This window comes from Gossypium raimondii, chromosome 8, assembly GCF_025698545.1.
Source record: "Gossypium raimondii isolate GPD5lz chromosome 8, ASM2569854v1, whole genome shotgun sequence".
Taxonomy (NCBI): Eukaryota; Viridiplantae; Streptophyta; class Magnoliopsida; order Malvales; family Malvaceae; genus Gossypium; species Gossypium raimondii.
In genome coordinates, this window is record NC_068572.1 from 52611633 (window position 1) to 52634650 (window position 23018).

At 31.2% G+C, this 23018-nt stretch overlaps 2 protein-coding genes across 2 annotated transcripts; one reads left to right on the forward strand and one right to left on the reverse strand.

Annotated features, from left to right (window-relative positions):
• Positions 1-10787: 10787 nt before the first annotated feature.
• LOC105792090 (uncharacterized) lies at positions 10788-15862 on the reverse strand (the record flags this gene model as incomplete). Its single annotated transcript, XM_012620489.2, has 10 exons — positions 10788-11068; positions 11166-11253; positions 11561-11628; positions 12211-12321; positions 13268-13745; positions 14333-14420; positions 14757-14850; positions 15023-15094; positions 15521-15567; positions 15658-15862. Coding segments are annotated over 6 exons (672 nt in total), but the record flags the coding sequence as incomplete, so codon positions are not given.
• Positions 15863-20280: 4418 nt separating this feature from the next.
• On the forward strand, positions 20281-22570 carry LOC105792089 (NADH dehydrogenase [ubiquinone] 1 beta subcomplex subunit 8, mitochondrial). Its single transcript, XM_012620488.2, has 4 exons — positions 20281-20504; positions 20606-20692; positions 20819-20914; positions 22300-22570. Exons 1-4 carry the CDS (start codon positions 20367-20369, stop codon positions 22354-22356), a joined length of 378 nt encoding a protein of 125 aa, XP_012475942.1. The 5' UTR covers positions 20281-20366; the 3' UTR covers positions 22357-22570.
• Positions 22571-23018: the final 448 nt, after the last annotated feature.

Sequence of the window (23018 nt, forward strand, 5' to 3'; positions counted from 1 at the left end):
TACAATCAAATGACTTTCTTATACTATTTAATACAAATAAACATATATGGTATGACAATTTCATCATTTCTTGCCTTACCTCTTTCAACACCCAAACCTAACTCATAATTCTCTCTTTTAACCCATCTATGGAACTTTTCTCATGAAATAAAGTTGTTCACTAGCCTTCTCTTTGATTTTTACTAATGAAATTTCAAAGAAATATGATATTTTGAAGCTTGGATGGATAAAATATGGTGGAAGGACATCAAGGGAATTAAAAGAAAAGTTGGATGGAAATTTTTGGGGAAGAAGAAATGATGGTTTTGGGTGAAAAAAATGATATCTCTCATCTAATTTCTTTTTTTTTCTCCACTTTTCTACATCATTCTACTAAAATATCTCACATTTTTAATTAAAATGGTCAAATTGTTAACAAGTCCTTAAGCCATCCATCTTTACACTTTTACCCATCATCATTACACCTAATAAATACCTACTTGGCTATTTACCATTTTGTCCTTTCTCATCTTTCATATTTCCTAAGAGGACTCATAGAACCCTTTGGTTAAATTTCTTCTTGGTCCTTCCTTCCTTTTCCACTACTACTATGTATCTCCTAACTTATTATTTTTCTTACTTTGGCCACAACAATTTCTCTATTCTTTCAATTAAGTCGATCTATCTATTTAAAATTTTCCTATGTAAGGAATATTCTCTAATTTCTTATTGGATCTAAATACTTCTTAATTTAATACACAAAATTCTTATTTATTATATTTCAAAAATTTTGCGCTAATTCTTGACCCGATCCAGTACTGTACCTAACTCGAGTTATAATGCGGATGTTATTTACTCACTTTTCCATAATATTAAATTGTTCTACATATATTATCATTGTCGACAAAAATTTCCTTTTGTCAGCTCCTTCATATTTAGTTATGACATAATTGATTGAGATATCTCATTATATTCATAATTTCAGATACTTGAACCTCCTTTGGGATTTTATCAAAAGTTATGTCTTAGGTCTCTTCATGAGTACCCACCTCCTTTAGCATGTGATCATATTTATTTCTTTCTCCTCTCTTTCAAGAAGTTTTTCTTTGATGGAATTGACTAGTTTGCCATGCTTCTAGCATGCTCAAAACTTGTTTTTATCACATTGTCCTTTTGAGAGATATAATTATTTGGAGAATTTTAGCTTATATATGTATCATCTAGTATATGCAATCTCTAAATGTCATCTCTAAACATGTCTAGCAAATAATTTTATCCTTCAAACTTGTACACATAAGATTAGTGAGGATCACAAAAAAATGACATAATTATTTAACCAATTTGTCTGTAATACCCCAAAATAGAGCCTAAGAGTTTTAAGGTTATTTTAGGAATTTTAGCCTTAGAGTGTTTGGAATTTTGCAATGTGGTATATCGGTAATGTTTTCAATTATGGTTTTTAGGAAATCAAATCAATTGTTGAAAAAGTGTTTTGGAAACCAATAACTTGAGGAAAAGGATTGATTTGTAAAAGGGTCAAAATCTTGTGTGTTTATGCTGTAGTTTTACCAAATTTTAAAATTGAACCTAGTATCTTCCCCCACCAATAGTTTTCACGATAATTTTTTCTTATTTCATTGTTGTGTCTTCCCTTGCTCCCCAAGCTCCTCTCTTTCACTTTTAGTTATTCAAACCTTAATTACATTATTTCCCTTCATCCTTATAGCATTAATCTTCATAGAATATCAAGAAAAAACCCCAAAATCCCATTGATTTCATCATATTCCTCACGTGTGGGTTTTCTTAGATTTCTGTCAAAACTCATTTTTCTTCTATCAAAGGTAATCATTCATCTACCTGTTAGTTTTTAATGTTATTTAGCCTTTAAAACTGAACTATTAGCCATTGAATCGCATGTTTTGGTTAAAAACCAAAAGTTGAATCGTTAATGGTGGATGTTGGGATTTTGGATAAAAATATGGTTTTAAAGTGTTTTTCAATTAATTTTGATGAGACAAAAAAAGTTTCTAAACTTACTTTAAAATTTCATTAAATATTTTTAGGGATTTAATGAATTTTTGTGGAAATTATCATTAACATGTCAAAAAATTCGATACCATAAACTGAGTAGTTTAGCATAGTTTAAAGGTTGAGAATTAGTCGTAGGTGAATACAATTCAATTTGTTATTTTGGAATTTAGTTGTAGCCTAAACCACTACTCTAAATTTCGAGTGTAAGTTCTTTCGTGTCCATGTGTAACTTATGCAATATGCGCTTGTGTTATTTTGAAAATGTGAATTGAAATGATCTGCCATGACATGTGTTTTGTATTCATGATTACTGTTGTGAAAGTGTATATGCAGACATGTCTTTCATGCTAAGTAACAGTGATTATAATGTGCTAATTTGTGTGTTTAATAACAAATATTTTGGCCTTGTGATTCTTGAGATAGTTGGATATAGATGTCATGCCATAGGATTGTTAGTACTCATTTATATGTTATATGATTTGAACGTTGAGGCCTTAAGACATGTTGGAGAGATAAGGGAATGTGAGCTAAGCTCTATTCAACAGGACATGTTGGGTGTGTTGGAGAGTATTAGCTTTATGCTTCACTTTTAAGACATATTTGATTCTATGAGTCTATGTGGTATGTTGGAGATTCGTGTATCCGATGAATGGTGATAGTACCCACTTTTACACTTTATAGCTCAAGCGCCTAATGATCTATCTATTTGTTGTATGTATTGTGATGTATGCATGAAAGAGTATGTGTGGACTTTGTTTATAAACTTTTAAATATGCATGAGAAGTAATATATGTCCATTAAGTTTAGGTTGTTATAATTATGCTACATATATGTTTCTCTAATACTTGATAAGCTATTTGCATGGTAGTTTTTCTAATTATTCACTAAGCTTGTTAAGCTCACACACTCCATTATTAAATTATTGCAGATTAGTTGTGTGTCAGTGTGGGTGGTGTGGTTTCCTAGGGGTGATCCAAGCAAGTTCATTTTCGTTATTTTGTAGGGGTTATTATTATTTGTTTACATTTTGGGAATAAGGCAATGTGGTAGACTTAGTACTAGTATTTGTCATGATGTTTTGGATGTTACCATAACTTATTTATTCTTAGGATCTTATGGATTTGACTCGTGTTATGTTGATTATTGTTCAGACTTATTTTCATTTTCTGAAACTACTATTATGACTATTTTGTTGTTTATTTGATGATGATATGGTAGCATGATGAATTGATATAAGTTGGAATGACCCGTATGCTTATCTATGTTGTATTTTTCTATTCTAAAGCAGAGATATCGATATTCGTGTTGTAAAAACAATACCTCTGTGATTTTCAAATGTGGAGGAAGGCAGAATCATAACTTGGTACTGATACCCTATCACGAATATCGATACTTGAGATAGTTTTATTGATACTTTTTTATAGGTATCAGTGTTCTCTTGTTTTTTTTAGCCAAGAAAAAAATGTTGATTTGTACCAATTTTTCATACGGTATCGATACCGTGTAAGTAAAATATGATACCCCTGTCCCAGTATCGGTACCTATGTAGTCAATTTTGGAATTTTGCTAAATGGGCCCTATGCATGTTTAACTATTATTATAAGACCATTTGATGAATGTTTAGCATGTATTAATGAGTATTTAGAATATGTTTGGTCAAGAACTTATGTTAATGCTAAAATAAGAGACGTTCCCTTAATAATGGGACGTGATATTCTGTGTATGATGTGAGATAGTGGTGTGGCATCCTGATTTTCGTGTTCGATAACTAGGTCGGGTATAGGGTGTTACATTGTCTCCCCTTAATGTTGTGAAAATTTACAACATGACAATATTTTCTTTTCAAAATTATAAATATCTCTCTTCGACTTTTTCACTTCTAATGAAAAATCTAATTTTTCTCAACTTCTTACTTGATGATTCATCTTAATGCACTATGGTGGAACATAAAAAAAATATTGCACATCCAAATATTCTTAGATGAAATCTATTGGCTTATAAATGAAAGCTAATTCTCACGAGACAAATATTTCTTACATGTTGGCTTGATGCAAATAAAGTTACATGCTTCTTTTAAAGCTATTCTTAAATTTATGGTTAAGCAATCAAATGAAGGCATAATTTTGCTAACCATTAAGTATAACAGATATAGTCATAGACAACTTAATATTATCTCAGCTAAAACTACGAAAATCAAGCTTAAGATATAGTGCACCAGCGTTATTAGCACAAATTGCCTACTATAGATATTGTGCACAATCAAATTATTTAAATAAATAATATCGCAAACTTCGGGTTGCATACATATGATACATGAGCTCATATATTATTTGGTTATCATCCAAAAGTGCAATTGACCTCTAACTTTAGCTGGTGTTAGTTCAATATGTTGTCAAAATAACTAGTATCGATTACAATTATTAAAATATAACTTCTAATTCTTCAATAAATTCATATAAATTTTCATCAATTTGTTTTGCATGATCATTAATTCAGATGGTCTAACTGGTCATACCAACACTATGAACTTTTTACTATCTCATATGTTATTCATATAAATGTAATGTGTTTCTTTGCGAATATATATAATACAAAAACACGAGTATCTCATGTCATTTCTATCCATTATTTTAATGTAAAACACATAAAGATTTCCTTCAACATATATTTTCTTGATCTGAAAAATAATATTATGTTTTACAAAATTTTGCATCACAAGGAGGTGCAACCTTAGCTCTTCAAGAGCATGTAATTGAATATTACTTTGTCATATAACCTTAATGAATGTCTAATTTATTTTAAATAATAATAAATTTTGCAATTCTTTTCAACATGAATGATAAAAAATTCGATCTTCAACAACTTTATTTATTCATATAAAATTTAACATGAATAGTTATAAATAAAACATAATAAATAATAAATCCATGTTACTAATAAATTACTATGGTTAATACATCTATTTTTTATATATATCATAACACAATAAAATGCAAAATATTATAAAGTAAGGTTAAAGTAACTTTATATCTATAAATGTTTAAACATAAACATTTTCTAATCCCCCTCAATCACGAAACTATCCGCATAAAGTGAATATCCCAAAGTTTATGACAAGTACTTTTATTCTTATTCCACAATAATCATATACCTTAATCAAAATTAAAATTAAACCAATCAATTCTATTAAAATTAACCAATAAAAATAAAATATTTATCTCCACATAAAACCCAAGTAACTCAATATGTGAAGAGATTTAAAATTCATAGAATTATGGATAGAGAATTATATAAATTAAACTTCTTAATAGAAATCAAATCAAATTTCAAAATAAGTTGATTAGACTCGCTTAGGTTGTCATAGATGAGAAGTAGTGATTATAAGCATCCTTTGTAATGAAGAGAAAGAGATCATTCAAGCAAATATCAATAGTCATTGATTCTAATAATTCTTAAACCAAATAATTAAATTTCAATGCTTGGATCCCAATAAAATTTTGAAACAAACTAAGAACATATTAACCATCCTAGTATGCATGGTCAACTTTAGCATCATAGTAAAAAAATTACATCTTTTATCCTCAATTTCATCATTTTGGGATAATGAAATTTATCTCAATATTATTTTCTTTTTCTTTTTCTTTTATAATGATGCTTTGATAAAATTTTACTAGATGCTTAAACACACGACAAGTACGTGACCAATGCATTTTCATACCACATTGGTAGCATGAATTTTTCAATAACCTTTCAATATTTTGACAATCATTTTCCTGTTTTTCCTTATTATTCTTTTTCTAGTGGTTAAAAATACCACTATTATAACCACCATATAACAATTATTAATATGTCTCCAACCACATTCTCAATTACAACGATAGTCACGATCTCTATATTTTGATTTTTTATAATTGTTATGTATTATTACATTCACTTCAGGGAATGAAGCCTTTTTCAGCAGAAGGCATGAGATCATTTTAAAATACATTTTAAAGCCTTTTTTTTACAATATTGCCGCTGTAATAGCACATAAAATATTTCAATCATAACAAGCTTTAGAGAGTATTATCATTTTCTAATGGTTAAATTATTACGCAATTTAAGAGTTAAGAAGATCTTTCGCAATTAGATATTCCACTCTTAATCCATCATGTAGATGATAATCATTGAACTTCCACAATGGTAACTTTCTCATACTTATTTCATCAAGTTATATATTCGAGCTAACAATTAAAACAAGAAAGCACTATTATTCATGTCTATTCAAACTTAAGTATAGAAAATTATCCTCTAAATCTATTAAATCTCAAGTAATAAAAAGGATGCTATTAAAATCTTATGATAGCTAAGGTCAACCTTACAATTTAATCAACATAACAATAAAATATCCCAAAAATATTTTATGGAATATTAGCTAGAGACATCGCATTATCCTATTTACTTGATCAAGGTTCCCATAGAAAATTTCGTCAAAAAAAACAAATAGCCATCATCTATGTCATATGCATTTGGATATATATTCGATACATGTATATTTAACTTTATCTAAGTTTTTCATACGACATATCCAAATATTGACCATGAGCCTCTAGTGTCGAAAACAATAATCTAATAATCTAATAGGCAACGTAATACATTTGGTAAAGGTAAACAAATAAAATAATATTTTTTTAAAATGGCTACTAATTTTAATCGTTTCAATGACATATGTTATGAAAGATATACATATTTAAGTAAAATATTCAAGTTGTTTATACTTCAATCTTATTCAAAGTCTTAGATCATAAACAAGCATACCATGAAATAAATAAAATATAAAATCATACTTGAATACAAAAAAAAATAGTATCATTTTTAACTTTTTTTTTTCATTAGGAATATTGCAATTTTAAAATCTTTCAAGTACGCATAGAAATCACGTAACTTAGGTGTGTTGCTTCAACGAGGATGTTGTATGTCTAGATTATTTGTTCTACAACGAAATATTGAATACTATCGAGCAAACTCGTGCTAATAACGTGTTATAAAATAAAAATAATGTAAAGAAAACAAGAATAATAGATGAGAATAAAGGGAGATTTCTATTGCATTTCTCTTCTTTTCTATCATCATTACAAGTAGTATACTCTTATATATATAGGGTGATTAGCCTCCTTATCTCCTAATACATAAATAGGAAAGAGGTTACAAGAAGATGAAAGGTGAAAAGTTAAGGAAGATGAAAGGTTCAACATCCACTTAATAGCATTCATAACATATTCAAGAAATTAAAACAAAGCAATTGGTTGCAAAAAGTAGTTGAAACTATAGTAGATGTAAAAAAAAAAGATTCTCAAGCGCTACATAAAAATAACGCAAATAAAATGACCATACTATGTAAAATACAAAATGAAATGAATAGGAAGGGAAAATAGAGGATTTCATGTGTCAAGCTAAATCATGGTATCAATATTATAAATAATCATTTCAATCGAATTTATCTAAAATATGAGTCTCAAATTTTGATAATTTTGTCCCATATTTTAAATACTAACTCAAGTCCATTTAAGTCCATTCACATTTTTATTCTTAAATATAATTTTTATTTAATATTTAATAATTGTATATATCTTTTATTATTATATATAATATTTGTCACGCCTCGAAATATATAAGGTTAGGCGAAATGATTAATAAGAAATAGGCTTTAGGCCTAATGGTTAAGTATTAGCTTCCCTCCTTAGAGAGTTTAGGTTCAAGGCCCCTCTTTTCTTTTTATTTTTAGCAAACTAGGGTGAAAGCATCACCCAAAATATATTTGATCAAAAATAAATAATAAATAAGGTTCGAGCTTTATCTTTCCACACTCGTTTTTTTTCCTCTTTTGAATTTCTACAGCTTTGGGTAAATTATCTTTGTTGCCCTTAGGGTTTCAAACCCTAACTATTTAACCATTCTTTTTTCATTTGGATTAGGTTTGCCTATTTTCAAATCCTAGTGAAATTTCTCTTCATCTTTCTATTTCTTCTCTTTTTCTTTTATTTTCCTTTTCTTTATACCATATTTTCATCTTAATTGTTGATAACTATTTTTAACTTTCCAAATCAAATCATCCCTCCGTTCAATCGTTTTCTATTAGTTTTTATAATTTCCATCAATAGCATCCCAATCTTTGCCAAGAAATAGTAAGTACACCTAGTTTCCAATGATTAAATATTGTATTTCCACAATATTACTATACGATGCTAATCTTTTGTTTGATTAATCAATATTTTATGGTTTTTGCCAAATCTTTTGATTATCTTGTTGAATCTTGAAACTAACCGTTAATACATGTGCAAATGTCATTTAAAGGACCAGGTTTAGGTGAATCAAACAAAAATCGAGTGAGGAACATCAACCAGACCCACAATGAATGGTGTGTGTTCTTTACCAAGTGAATCAGGGCAAACTGTGTGTAGGTTTAGGGCCACACGGTTTCCCACACAAGTGTGTGAACCACACAATCACTACACAACCATGTGCTACTATTACATTAAGGCACCTTCATTCTTCACACGACAAAAAACCTTCCACAAAGCCTGCCACATTGTCGTGTTCCTCCCATAGGGTTACCTTAGCATTTTTCACATGGCCACAACCTGTTACATAGTCTTGCCACATGGCCATGTACCCCTTTCACACAGTCTTTAGCCTCTCACATTGTTGTGTGACCCCTGTTTTACAATTTTAACCAGAATTTTGTGAATTGTGCAATTTAGTTCCTGTATAGTCCTTGAATTATTTTTAGCGTTTTATTTCTCTCAATTAAATCCCTAATAATATGTATAGTTTACAATCTAGGATCTAAGTGATTGAATTATTACTATTATATGCATGATATGTAAATGATACATGTCTGCCATCAATGTATTTATGATAAACTGTGTTTTTAATTCTGCCATTGTATTATTGATTGCATGTTCAGCATGCCACATTAAGCATGCCTACTGTTATTGTATTGATATGTTATAAGCATGTCATATTGCATTGCATGGGGTAGGACGATATGAACGGAGAAAGAATTAGCAGTTCATCTGCAACGACCAGTGGTTCATCCACAACATACTGATAGCTTGTTTGGAAACTTTTTATCTAAAATAAATAATATTGAGTTGCATCATAGGGATGAATTGTGATGCAGAAGATAACTTATATTAGTAGGTAATCTAAATTATTTATAGTCTGAAAAATCAAAATGAGTAATTAATTCATGAGACTATTATGTTGCCTTTTTAATCCAATTAGGGGTATACATTATCTTGGGTATCAGAGTGATTTACTCCCCAAAAAATAAAAACATAGGTGATTATTTGGGTTGACAATACATTGGACAAGACTTAAATAATATCTATCCTGGACCCATTTATGCATTTATTCACTTGTGTCGTTCATAGTGTGCCTTACCTCAATATTGAGGACCATGTGTACCTATGTCATATGCTTTGATATATTGAAAGTATGTGTTCTATTTATATTAGGGAAAAAAGTTGGTATGTTGGGTATATGACTTATGTATAACATAACTTCACTTACAAAAGTAGAATTCATAGTTTGGTAGTGGCATCATTGCACTACTTATAATAATTTTTGCATGAATTATGAAAAAGAAACGTGACCACGAGTCATTCAATAGGGACAAATGATTCTTGTTACTATTTGTTAGTAATAATTCTTTTCATCGTGGAAAGATGCAATGGTGAACATGATATAAACTAGGATCATATTGGGTGAACAAATTTAACCTAAAGAGATTAAGGATATCATATAAGGATATCACACTAATGACAAGATCATTAGACAAAAGCATAAGTCTAAGTTGTTTTTATAATAGTATATAATTAATGTGGAAATCAGTCTTTGTACTTTTAATGTATTGATCCATGACTAAATAATGTTGTAATTAATAGACGAAGGGTCAGAACTTAATTACAAATTATTTAATCTCTAATTATATATGTTCGATCAACCACTTTTTTAGCTCAACACAATTGCGTAGGGATTGCAAATTAGAATTGTTGTGATAAATGGAAAAAACAATGAATGAGAAATAGATATATGAAAAACCATATGCAATAAATGCATTTTCTCGAAAAGAACAAGAGGTGACTTAGAAATTAATTTAATATTACTAGATTATTTGGGAACCACTAGGGGAAATGGAACATGTTCTGAAAGAGGATAGAGAGGGTAGAATAGTTGAAAGGTTTATTATCATGTAGTTGATTTATCAAGCTTTTAGTGGCCTTTTTTTAGACCTTTAACGGCGTTTTTTAGCGCCGCTAAAAGTATTTGGAAGCGCAACAAAAAATGGCACTATTGACACCGTCGCTAACGTTTGTGACATTTTTAGAAATAAACGCCGCTAAAAATCATGACTTTTAGCGACGCTTTTACAAAAACACCGCTAAAAATCATGACCTTTAGTGGCGCTTCTCACACAAGTGCTGACCTATAGATCATGACTTTTAGCGACGCTTTCCCTACAAACGCCGCTAAAAGACGTGATCTTTAACGACACTTTACCCACATACGCCGCTAAAAACATGATCTTTAGCGGCGCTTTTATCACAAATGTCGCTAAAAGATACGTTTTTTAGCAACGTTTATGAAAAAACGCCACTAATTTTGGCAAATTTGTAACACAATATTTTTATCCATATACAATCCTCCTGTAACATAAAATCCAACCAAAAACGACAAATTTAAATAATACTTCAAATTCAATGAAAGATATATGATATAAATTGATAACAGAATTATAATTCAAAATATTCTTACAATAATATTAAAATTAACAATGTTAAAAATATTCTTACAATAACTAAAGTACACAAATGTTTACACAATCACCTACCAGAAACAAGGGCAGCAGTAACCATAAGAATAAAAAAAGAAAGGAAAATACACAAATCCAGAAACAGCAATTTTTGGCAATCACTTTTTCAGGAGTAATACCGAAAAAATAACCCCCTGGTTTCAACAAAAATGACACATTACTTAAAAGTCTCCTTGCTTTGTCTTCAATTTCAAATCTTAACTGCAAATAGAAGAATAGAAATGCACTTCAGATTCATCATATTTGTTCACATGACAAATCAAAACCCAATGTTCACAACTTAAACTACACAAAATACCTGCAAATGCTGCAAGCAACGGACTAGATCAGCCTAAATGTCCTTCTCTTGCAACAGGGTTTCCAAATTATCCTGTCAAATGAATGTGCTGTCAAGGGCAGGAGAAGAGAAAATCATTGACTAGATTCAACCTTTTTAAAAGTTAAAGGCTAAACTGCCACTTTTACCAGAATATTTTTCTCTCTTTTCTTTTCTTTTTCAAATCACATTCACAAAGTTAAAAATAAACTCAATTTATGTCATTAATCCCTGTACTATGCATAAATTGCAAATTTAATTTAACTACTTTTAAAATTTTGAATTCCAAAAAACATATGTTAAATTCTATTCTTTTCAAGATCTTATACAACAAACATATTATTATCATTAAAACGCCTAGCTATTAGCGTACTTACCTTCTTTAAGTGCTTCAATGATTGATAGAAAATCCTGACGCTCTTTCTCTAGGCTAGACATTTTCTTTCTGCAAAATTCTGAATGAATAAGATGCCCTATAACTATTAGAAGAATCAACATGAAAATATATCCAAATGAAAGTCTAAACCTGATAATATATAGCAAACGGAAGGAAACAACATTAAACATTTCACACAGGAAACCTACTTAATAAGCAAATAACTAACAATTAAATATCTCCCACCCCACCAGGAACACATTCTTTTTCTTCCTTTTTGGTTCTTTAGTTGTAATAAGTAACAATAATAAATGTTTCTCTACTAATAACAACAAAAGTAACCTTCAATTTTGCAAACTATTTAATCTAATGGTAGAAATTTATAACAAAGTTATTTGTAATCATTAAATTAATACTTTTTTTTGTCTTTCCACTTTTCATCCTTGCTACCAAAAAGTGCTAGCCTATTATCACATGCCTAAATTACACCTTTAATGTTTAGTACATATTAGCATGTTACAGCCACGCATATTATGCACAGAAGTTTCCCAATCTCTCACCATTATTATCTAGAGGGGCAGATGTTTTATAGAGAACAGAATGATATTAGAAAAGGAATAAAAACTTCACACCAATTAAAAAGTTTATTACCTTCTCCTCCAAACCAATGACTTCAGAAGCCAATATATTGGCACGTTCATCAGCAGCATTACATTCCAATCGTGCATTTGTGTATTCCATTTTAAAAGACTCAAGTTCTGCCTGCAGATATTAAACATCAGACAAGGAAAGAAAACATTAAAAGAATATGCAAAATAAAATGCCAGAAGTTTGTATATTTGTGACACATAAATCTCCTCCACCCATGCAAACCTCATGAAACAAAGAACACAAGAAGATAAAACGCAAATCAGCATACACACAGCACAGGATTTTACAATACAGCACAAAGCAGAGCTGCATCCTATTTACCATTCTTTTGCTACCAAAGAGAACCACTGCAAACAAAGGACTTACTGAACTATCCACACTGCATCACCTAATGAGCAGATTACAACATCAAACTAGCAGTGCACCCTTTGCTTATTTCCCTGTGAAAATAACACTAACAACGATATAATGCTTTTACTTCCATCATATTCTTAGCCATCATAAAAATCTCCACCTTTCTAGATCATTTTTATAGACTAAAGTAAATATACATACACACATATATCTTCAAACAAAAGAATGCTACTTCTCTTCCTCCTCTAATTAGGAATAATGCCCGTCATAAATTCCTATAAAAACTGTATATCTCAAATTTCCTACACTCAAAAGCCCAAATTCTCAGCAGAAATCTCCCTGCCCAAGCAGAACATTAAACTTTATCCGGTATTTGGGCAATCATAGCCTTAAAAACCTGTTTGAGCTCAGCTAAAGGGGGAAAAAGCAGTTTGCGAGTGGTAGCACATATCATAAAATGATGAGTGAATCTCATAAACTTGATTTTTTTTGTACCAAGTTTTCTGGTTAACAGGTATGAAGAAAGATGCAAGAAATAGGACCAAAATCTATGTGCATAAGTGGACATATGAAATACACCACACAAACGCACCTAGACTAACCATATGATATGAATCAAGCAATATGCATTCCCACAAGATTCAATTATTTTACGAAGAACTTGAGCTGATCATAAGTACCCTAAATATAACATGATACTAACCAGTTGGGCCTTGATTTCTTCCTGCAACTTCTCCATATCGGATTTTAGCTGGTTGACAACACTTCTCTGGGAGAAAAAAAATGTGTCAACAGATAGCAAAGGCTACTTAAAAAGGTTCAGAATAGTGAATGGGGCAATGAAAATAGATTGAGTGCCTTTCAGAATTTTATAGTGAAAAAGCGTCCCACCCTTCATCCATTCCAACATAGAAACAACATACAAATGAAGAAAACGCCAGTTCTCAAATCAATTTTATAGTGAATCGATATTTTTCACCACGTTTATCCTTTTCTGAAGCATGTGATATATTCATCATCCCATATAAAAACATAGATAAATAGTTGAAAGATCATAAAAGTTATATGAAGGGGGAAGTATATCTTTCGCCAATGATAGAGATTGAATCAATTCATCTACTTGCCGTGCAAACATGCAAACTACATCTGCTACATTTCTGGTTATCCAATCTTCATGTACCCTGCAGAATTGGGAAAATAATTATAGTGCATTAAAACAAAAATTGATATTGACAAGTTAAATATGAATGGGAAATAACATGAATGCAAAAATTAATACTCGAGGAATTGACAACTTAGCTATCTCAACCATGGAAATGAATTAGATATTGAATAAGAGAGATTACAGCAATGAAACCAATGAATTCTTCCAGGTGTCCAAATGATTTTTTTTTTACTGAATCTTGCAAAAGCAGACAATCCAATTCTAACAGCAATTTCTGTTTTATCCTTCAAGCATGTGAGTTTTATAAATGCCAAGTCAGGCATATTATTCATTTATAACTATCATTCAAGAGTATCAATGTGCTTTGGCTTTGCATTTCTTTCTTGTTTCAATTTCCTAGTTTACATATGTATGTGCCACTGGACTTGTTAAGTGAAGAATGAGAACCAAATTTTTTTCAATGACTACAGGACATAAGACCAAGAGCACCAAAAGTTTCCAAACATGAAACAACTAATCTATTAAGCAAGTCAGAAAATCAACGAGCTTATTGTTTTAGCTAACAGTGGAACAAGGAGACAATTGAGATCAATTGAGACTAACCTCGGCTGAGATGCAGAAGTTTCACGACAATCAGAAAAGATCACCTTGATATACTTATGTAAGAGCAAAAGGTGAATCCTCAACGTGTCTTGTATAAATAGAAGTGCACTAGTCAAAAATCAATATGTATAAATCATATTTATACACTATGTAATTCTGATTTGATCAATATGTATACACTATGTATAAATCAATATGTATAAATCATAAACAATGATCTAAATAAACAGATAAACCAACCTATCATGACCTTCCTTAACCCTTAGTTTCAATTTAAGACACTGCCATACAAGGATCTAAGACACTATAATCACAAGAATCTAAGACACTGCCATACAAGGATCATTTCAAGACTAACAAAATTTGACAATAGATAGTTATTTATCCAAAGAAAGGAAAGGAAAACAAATGACAGCATTCATACTAGCAAATTTTGCAAAGACAAACCCTTGTTTATTTGATGAGCAATATATAGTATTAGCAGCACAAATTCTGAGATTTGTTCCTTCAGTACCGTCCTGTAATTGAATAAATTTGTATTAATAAATAAACCAACCCTTCTAAACTCCTTCCTTTTCAAGTAATAAACACCAATACATACACCAATGCATCAGCGTCAGCCGCTTTTAAGAACGCAAATCACATGATAAAATCACATTTATCCTCATATAAAAGGGAAAACGGCATCACCTTCTGGAACAAACCTGTTTTGCTGTAGTTATCTGTCTCATTTATCCTCTTCTCCACTCTCACAGTTCGAACCTAAATCACATGACAAAATCAGAAAATGATCTATTCTAGAATCAAAGCGAAAACAAAGAAAAAAAACAGTAATGGTGACATTAATCAAAGTAATAATCAAAATAAATAATCAAAGAAAAAAAAACATAAATCAAACTACGACAGCATTGCAGAATCCTGTGACTAAAGGTAAGAAAAGTCAATCTAGCAGGGTTGTGTTTTTTTTCTTCTTTTTCAATAACTTGTGGATTTTTCTGATTTCTTTTCTTTAATTTTTCTAACCCAAGTTACCAAACAAAAAGATGTTTGGTGTTTGATTTACGTCCATACCGACTCTGGTTTCATTGGTTTTGATTTCTTATCATTTCATCTTGAAACCCTTGTACTTTATCAAGTTATAGGACACATCCATCATCATGAGTTTTGCCTCACTGAACAAGCAATCACCTGCGCCCATTGCCTCAACCTCGTTTTCACCGTTCGCGGATTATCACCTTCACCAATTCACCAGATAAAAACGAAATCAAAATTAATAAAATCAGAACAAAGATGGTGTAAGTTGGATTGAATAATGAGAGACAGACCAGGGCCAACAATGGCGTGGGGACTGCCAATAGGGGAAGGAATACTATCACAATCCGATACAACTGAAGGAGGAGAGGTGGAAGGCTTGGAGATGGCGTCGTTGTAGCTCTTATTAACATCATAATAAAGACCCAAAGCAGGAAAAGTATCGGACAAACGTGGATCCACCTCAGGGGAATCAAACCCGAATCCCAACTCATTTATATAATTTCAAAATTTTTCAATGTAGCTGGAAAAATAATTCAAATAAGAAACTACAAGATATCTTCGATGAAGCCATATTGTAATCGCCAGCTTCTGCCCGGGCTTTGAAGTAAAACACCATTTTCCCTTCCTTTCATCTCTTGGGAGAGACAAAATTAGGGTTTTCCTCCCTTCGATTAAGGAAATATTGGGAGACCAGCCTATCTCATACCATGGTTTAAAAAGTAGGGTAAAGTCGGGATAAATTACCCATAGTTGCAGCGTTTTTCTTCCCCTTTTTCTTCTTTTTCTTCATCTCCCTTTCCTTAAAAAATTTATAACGGAAACAAAAATACCAAACACATTATCTCTTTTTTTTCCCTGCAAATACCGAACAGAACAGAAGCCTTTCTTGACAAAGAGAAAGCACAAAAAGGAATTCCAAAAACCTTATCGGCTTTGGAGCGGAGATCCTTTTGGAGATTTCAGGCGGGGAAATTTGGGGAAAACAGCGCCAAACGACGCTATTGTTTATCTTCTGTTATTTTATTTTAAACAAAACATCCCCGTTTTACTCTGCTAAAAATATTTTATTTTATCTACTAAAAGTTATTAATTAAATGATTTTATAAAATAGTTTTATTACTATTTTTTATAAATTAGATTTTTATAAAAAAAATTAAGTACTCTCAAAATAAATACCATATATTTTAATAAAATTTCATCATTTAACAAATCTCAACTAAACCTTAAATCCTAAACCATTTAATATATATAAAGTTTATCTATTATCTCTTAAATAATTTAAATTATAATCATAATTTTAATATTTTAAAATTAATATTATATTTTTACAATTATATAAGAAATTATTTAATATATAAATTAAAAATACTAATTAATCTAAACCCTAAACCCCTAACACCTATCCCTTAAACCCTAAATCATAAAACATAAAACATAAACCCCGACACCTAAACCTTAAATCTCAACCCTTAAACAATAAATCATAAACCGTAATCTCTAAACTCATAATTCATAAACTTTAAAATAGTAACTCTTAAACCTTAAACCCTACACCATATACCCTAAACCATAAACCCTAAACTATAATCATAATTAACTTAATATTTTAAAATTAATACTATATCTTTTACAATTATATAATAACATATTCAAAATATAAATTAAAAAAACTAATTAATCTAAACCCAAAACCTAACTCAACCCCTGAATCTCTAAACCCTAAATTCCTAACTCTTAATCCCATAATGTCTAACCCTTAAACCCCTAACTTCTAAACCTTAAATCTCAACCCTTAAACCATAATCCCTAATCCATAATCCCTAAAACCATACTCCCTAAACCTTAAAATAGTAACTCCTAAACTTGCCTTAAATCTTAAATTAATCATATACCCTAAACCAAAAATCCTAAACTATAGTGATAATTAATTTAATATTTTAAAATTAATACTATCTCTTTTACGATTATATAAGAAATATTTTAATTTATAAATTAAAAACAATCAAGAATCATGTACGCAAAAACTTTAAAATTATTTTAAATAATAGTATTTTAATTTTTCCATGTGTTTTACTTCAAATTATTTCTACATGTCATTATTTTTTTTCTGAAGATTTTAAATATTCAATTAGAAATAAATTGAATATTTAAATAATTAATATAAATAAACCAATTAAGATAAAATGTATTTAGAGGCGCCTTTTCAAAAACGCCGCTAAAACCTTGAGCATTAGCGGCGCTTTTTCAAAAAACGCCGCTAAAGCCCCGAGCATTAGCGGCGCTTTTTCAAAAACACCGCTAAAGCCCCGAAAGGTCAAAAAATGACGCCGTTAGGCTTAGGTTTTTTGTGGCGTTTTTCTAAAAAACGCCGCTAATGCTCATTTTTAGCGGTGTTGTTTGAAAAACGCCGCTAATGCTTAATCTTTAGTGGCGATTTCCATAAAGCGCTGCTAATGCTCAATTTTTACTGGCGTTTTTTGTCCAAACGCCGCTAAAAGTGCTGCTAAAAGCCTATTTTGGTATAGTGTTAGGTTGACAATTATATGAGCTTGTTTTAATTTATTTTAGAACTAGACTACACATATAAATGTAGCCAATGCGTGAAAGACCTAATGAGGTCATTTACCATAAGGGTGGGCAGCACATTGGAAGAATCCCATAAGAGCATATGCAGCCCACCACAACGAGTCCTAGTGGTACTCGAGGTTTTCTATTAAAATATTGTTTTTACCTCTTTTCATGTTCTAGTAGAACTCTTATGATTTTTTCTTATATGTAAGGATTATAGGATAGTCGAAAATATAGAACAATAATAAGTGGATACTTTGCCAAATTTTAGTTAAATTTTATTTGAGTTCAAATAAATTCTACTTTTCGTAAGTACTCAAGTTTCAGATTTGTGAGATTATAATTGCAACTTCCTTGTCAGTTATAATTCAAATTTGTGATTACAAATTTTTGATATTGGTTTTCCATAGAGAAAGTTAACTTTCCCCTAAGAAAGTTTCAATTTTTGTTTTATGTTCAATTCTTAATAAGAATCCACTTTCTTAGCAATTGAAGGTTCGAGAATAGTGGAGAATATCATTCAATTGAAAGCCAGAAAGATTTAAATGCTAGATCCAGGATTCAGTGAGACTCTTTAGCTGGAAAACACAAGGACTAAATTTGGTGGGATTTATTACTATAGATATCACAACCAAATATCCAGTTTTATGAAAAAAATTCAAGTTTTGTTGCACAATAACCGATTTTTCCAATAGTGCAATGTGGTCCCTAGTTGTTTGTTTTTCCTAAAAGCATTTTTGGGTAATTTCTTATTAGATCACTAAAGTAGAGTAGAGAAGTTCTCTCAACCTCAGTGTCTCTTTAGGAATTATATCAACATAGTAGTCAACTAGAATTAATACATGAGCACAAATTACAGAATTAAATCGTTGTCTTATTCTTAAACTAAGTTTTAATCCTATTTGATCTCCCATCCGCATAAATAATTTTGCTCATTTTAAATTCGAAAACAACATAAAAGGTATTAAAAAGAGGTATGACAACTAAAGTATTACATACAATTAAGACAACTACATAATAAAGAATCTCCAAAAGAGTTATTGCAATTTACAAGAAAATTAAAAGTTTAAAGTGAAAACAAAGAAAAACTATTAAACCAAACTCTCCAACCTAAGAAAACGTAATCAAAAGTTTTACGGTAGCCTTAGGAATCCAACATGCTTCTACTATTTACAAGCCTTTTCTAAGGCAAAATCTCAAGCTAGAGCAGACAAGACCAAAAGCCCAATTAATTTAATAAATCTCGCAAATTTGAAACTCGAGTACTGACGGAAAGTAGAATATATTCATACTTTTTGTGTTTATGTAAAGTGAATTATTTGCAGGTAGATTCATACTTTTTGCATTTTCCAGCTTTTTCCACCTATAAGAAGTCCTTGAAAAGGCTTTTTAACTCAAGAACACAAAAAACATTAAGAACAACTTAAAACTAATTTTTTTCAATAACTAATGGTAAAATGGACCTATTTATACAAAACTAACTAAAAACTAATTAAGAACAATGCAAATGTGAGGGAATTAAGACTTAAAATATATAAGCATTTGCTCATCATATCCCTACACTCACATTTTTTCTTGTATCGATGGGACTCTATAGGTGGCTTGTATACTCCTTAACTCCTATTGGTTTTTGAGGGTCGAAACCTTTGAGTAAATTGGGGGAAAGATTACGAAGGCCTTAAGGACCAGTGTGTCAAGTACCAAGGTGATCATAAAGGGAGCCTGAGTGGGGCATTCGAACTTTTTGGAGGAAAAGATCGTTGCTACTTGGGGCATCTTATGATGACGAGTTTATGAAATGCGAGGGGCAATCATGGATGTGCCACATGAACTCCTCAAACTCCTTTTAGGGAGCTATAACTACAAGGTTAATAAAAATAAAGAAACCATAAACATTTTGAGGGATCGACGTGCTAGGCACTGATGGGTTATATAAGGACCCTAAAGAGATTATGGACTCTTTAAACCGTTCAGGGTTGAAGGAATTTAAATACTCTTGTATGTGATTTCAAGATAAAGGGAAACTTTAGGTGATAATAGAAGCTTGCAAGATCTAAGCGCGAGGTTAGGTATTGACCTTGGGACGAAAAAGGCTTAATTTCAAATTTTTGAAAAAAATATATTTAAAGTTTTTGTTGACAGTCAAAAGACTAAGGTTCAAACTCTATTGCTGTATTTCCTCCCTCAATTTGTAATATGTAGAATACATTCGGATTTGAATCAAAATAAATTTGGACAACTAGAATATATTTAGAAACAGTTTATGTAAGGTGAAAATCAAACCTATTAAAATATCACAAGTTTAACACTAAAAAGGTTTCCATAGGTCCATATAGATGGGCGGGCAAATGGCCCATTGGAATTAGTCATAGCAAAATATTAATTCAGAAACCAGAGTTTGGTTCTGCAGAAAGTTCCGAGGAGAAAAGAAATGGCAGGAAGATTGAGCAACGTAGCGTCGCGTATAATGGGCGGAACTGGCGTCGTATCGCGCTCCATCGCCTCTTCTTTTCGACTTCGTTCCGGTATAGGTCTCCCTGTCGGCAAACATATCGTTCCCGACAAGCCCGTAAGCTCAATCACTTCATAATTCTTCAGATCTATTCAGTGATAATCATTAAAAAGACTAACCCAAAACCTTACAATTTTACTCCTGCTGGACCCTTTCAGCTTCCTGTAAATGACGAGCTAATTTGGGACAATGGAACTGCATTTCCAGAACCTTGTATTGATCGAATCGCTGATACTGTCGGAAAGGTAAGTAAGTTCTCTATTTAAATGTTCACTTGTGTTTTATGGTTGTGGGATTTTGGATTATTTGAAGAAACTGACTCTTTTTTTTTTCTCTGTTCTTGTTCCTATGTTTCATTTTTCTGGGAGTAGTACGAGGCATTAGCTTGGATGTGTGGAGGCTTGAGCTTCTTTGCATCGTTGGGTTTTTTGGCTTGGTGGAATGATAAGGCCTCCAAGATTCCATTCGTGAGTTCAAATCTCTGACTTTATTAGTTGAGTTTGCCTTAGTTCAATTCAATTTTCTTTATGCTGCATTTGGGAATATGAAATTGAAAATCTTGGATTTGGATTTCATTTGCTATATAAATTGTGAGAATGAATTGTATATATTATGAATAAATTAGATGAATTTCAATATAATGCGTTTTTGGAAAGTATAAAAATCATGAATTTGTCAAATTCCTTGGGAATTTCAAATTCACTACTAGGCATCCAACAAATCCACGGATTTGAGAAATAATCATGAGCAATATATTTGTATGTGTATTATCACTCAATTTGCACTATTCTCGAAATTCAAATCCAAAGTTTGAAATCCAAGACCCCAAATGCTACCTTATAGTTTTTTTAACGTATTCATGTAATATTAATATTTGTAGCTTAGTGGTGTTTTGGATATGTTTCAAATTGGGAAAATAGGAATGTAGGATAGTGATCGAATCAAATGGTACCATAATGTCACTCATGTTTTATGCTGAGAAATTTTGAACTTCAAGCTCGAGTGAGTCATAATCCCAGAATAGGGGGATATGTGAACTAGCTGCTTTAAGATGGAAGATATTTCATCCTAGAGGACTCTAGCCTGTTTTCTCAACAATGATTATGGTTGAGAGGATGAATTTTGCAAAGGTTCACGATAGAAAGCCCTTGTCTTTGGTTTTCCCCTGCTTTATTCTCTGATGAACTCAGAAATGTTTTCAGAAATGCATTTCCCCTGTTAGATGTGTTGAATTGTTGAGGAAAGCCCTTCTATTAGGGGCTAGTTTGGCCTTCTGCCTCATTGTTCTGCCTGCTGGAGTTTGAAATCCGTCTCATGCTCAGCTAGCAACTTTGACAATATATTTTGGGATTTGCAAGAAGCCTTTTTAGGGTATATCTTTTGACAATACGCTAGCACTGCCATGTCAATTGCATAGATAATTAAAGTTATTTTGTTTTTGATAGGTATAATTGAAGTTCTTGAGAGTTCACATTAGATATTTTATGGTAAATCAATGGAAACCACTGTTTACTCGTGCTATTTAAACAATGATGTTTCTGCTAGGTAAGTGGAAGTCTTCTGCTTGCTTTGGGTTTAGTGATGTCTATTTTAGAAGATTCCTTATCCTTTTTATTTTGTATGGCTTTGAATTCCTTTCTTTAATGGTACATCCATCAACATTTCATGTTGTGTGTCATTAGCAGCCCAAAAAGTAGCTAGAGAGAAGTAACCTACATGTCATTAATTTGGTGTAATTTTTTGTTGCTTGCAAGAGTTTAGTTTGTGACAGTCTTAAAGTTATGTTACTTGCTGGTTTACGTTGTTTGATACTTCTCATGCTGATTGATATCTTTTCCCTACTGTTAAGCAGGCACCAAAAGTATATCCATATGACAACCTGCGAGTGGAGCTTGGTGGAGAACCGTAGGTAGATCCATATGCAAAGTTCTATACATCTATTGTTCGTTTCACTTGTGTCCTCTGTTCTTTATTGGTTTACTTTTGTAACTTAAAAACAATTAAATAATGGATTCTGTGGGCTTGTTGCTGAAACTAACATTTTGAAATTTGAACAAATAACCCAATGTGTTTTGGTTCATAAAATCTTATTAAAAGATGCGTTGCCTCCTTTTATTTTCAAAGGGTTGGTGCTAAATTTTGCAGTAATTAGATGATGCTATATGGTTGTAATGTTACAAAAAGTAGATTGTGGTGTAGAACAGTTTGTCCATTCCATGTTAAAGAATGAATGATAAACAATGACTTAAAGCTGTACTTACAATTTATTTGAGCAGAGCTTCTAGGCAGTTAAGTTCCAACGTTGACAAGTCTCAATAAAGTTATGTCACCTATAACTGTTTATAAATAGGTAAGCAGTGCAACGTTCGGTGAGCAGTGGGGGTTCTCTGTTTCTAAGATTTGGGTCAAAGTATAGGGTCTAATAGCATAATTTGAACCCCTCCCCCAAAAAAAAAAAAAAAAGAGGTTAAATAGACAAGTAAGGAAGTGTGGCAAACAAAAAAGAGAGTAGGGCGTTGAAATTGGAACTCTGTGAAACTGAACTTGGCTGGAAATTAGAAACAATTTCAC

Bases quoted from the DNA above. Each gene is read 5' to 3' on its own strand.
- LOC105792089 (XM_012620488.2), top strand. From the start codon at position 20,367: ATGGCAGGAAGATTGAGCAACGTAGCGTCGCGTATAATGGGCGGAACT. The intron at 20,693-20,818 runs GTAAGTAAGTTC...TTCTGGGAGTAG, and splicing joins TCGCTGATACTGTCGGAAAG to TACGAGGCATTAGCTTGGAT. The intron at 20,915-22,299 runs GTGAGTTCAAAT...ACTGTTAAGCAG, and splicing joins AGGCCTCCAAGATTCCATTC to GCACCAAAAGTATATCCATA.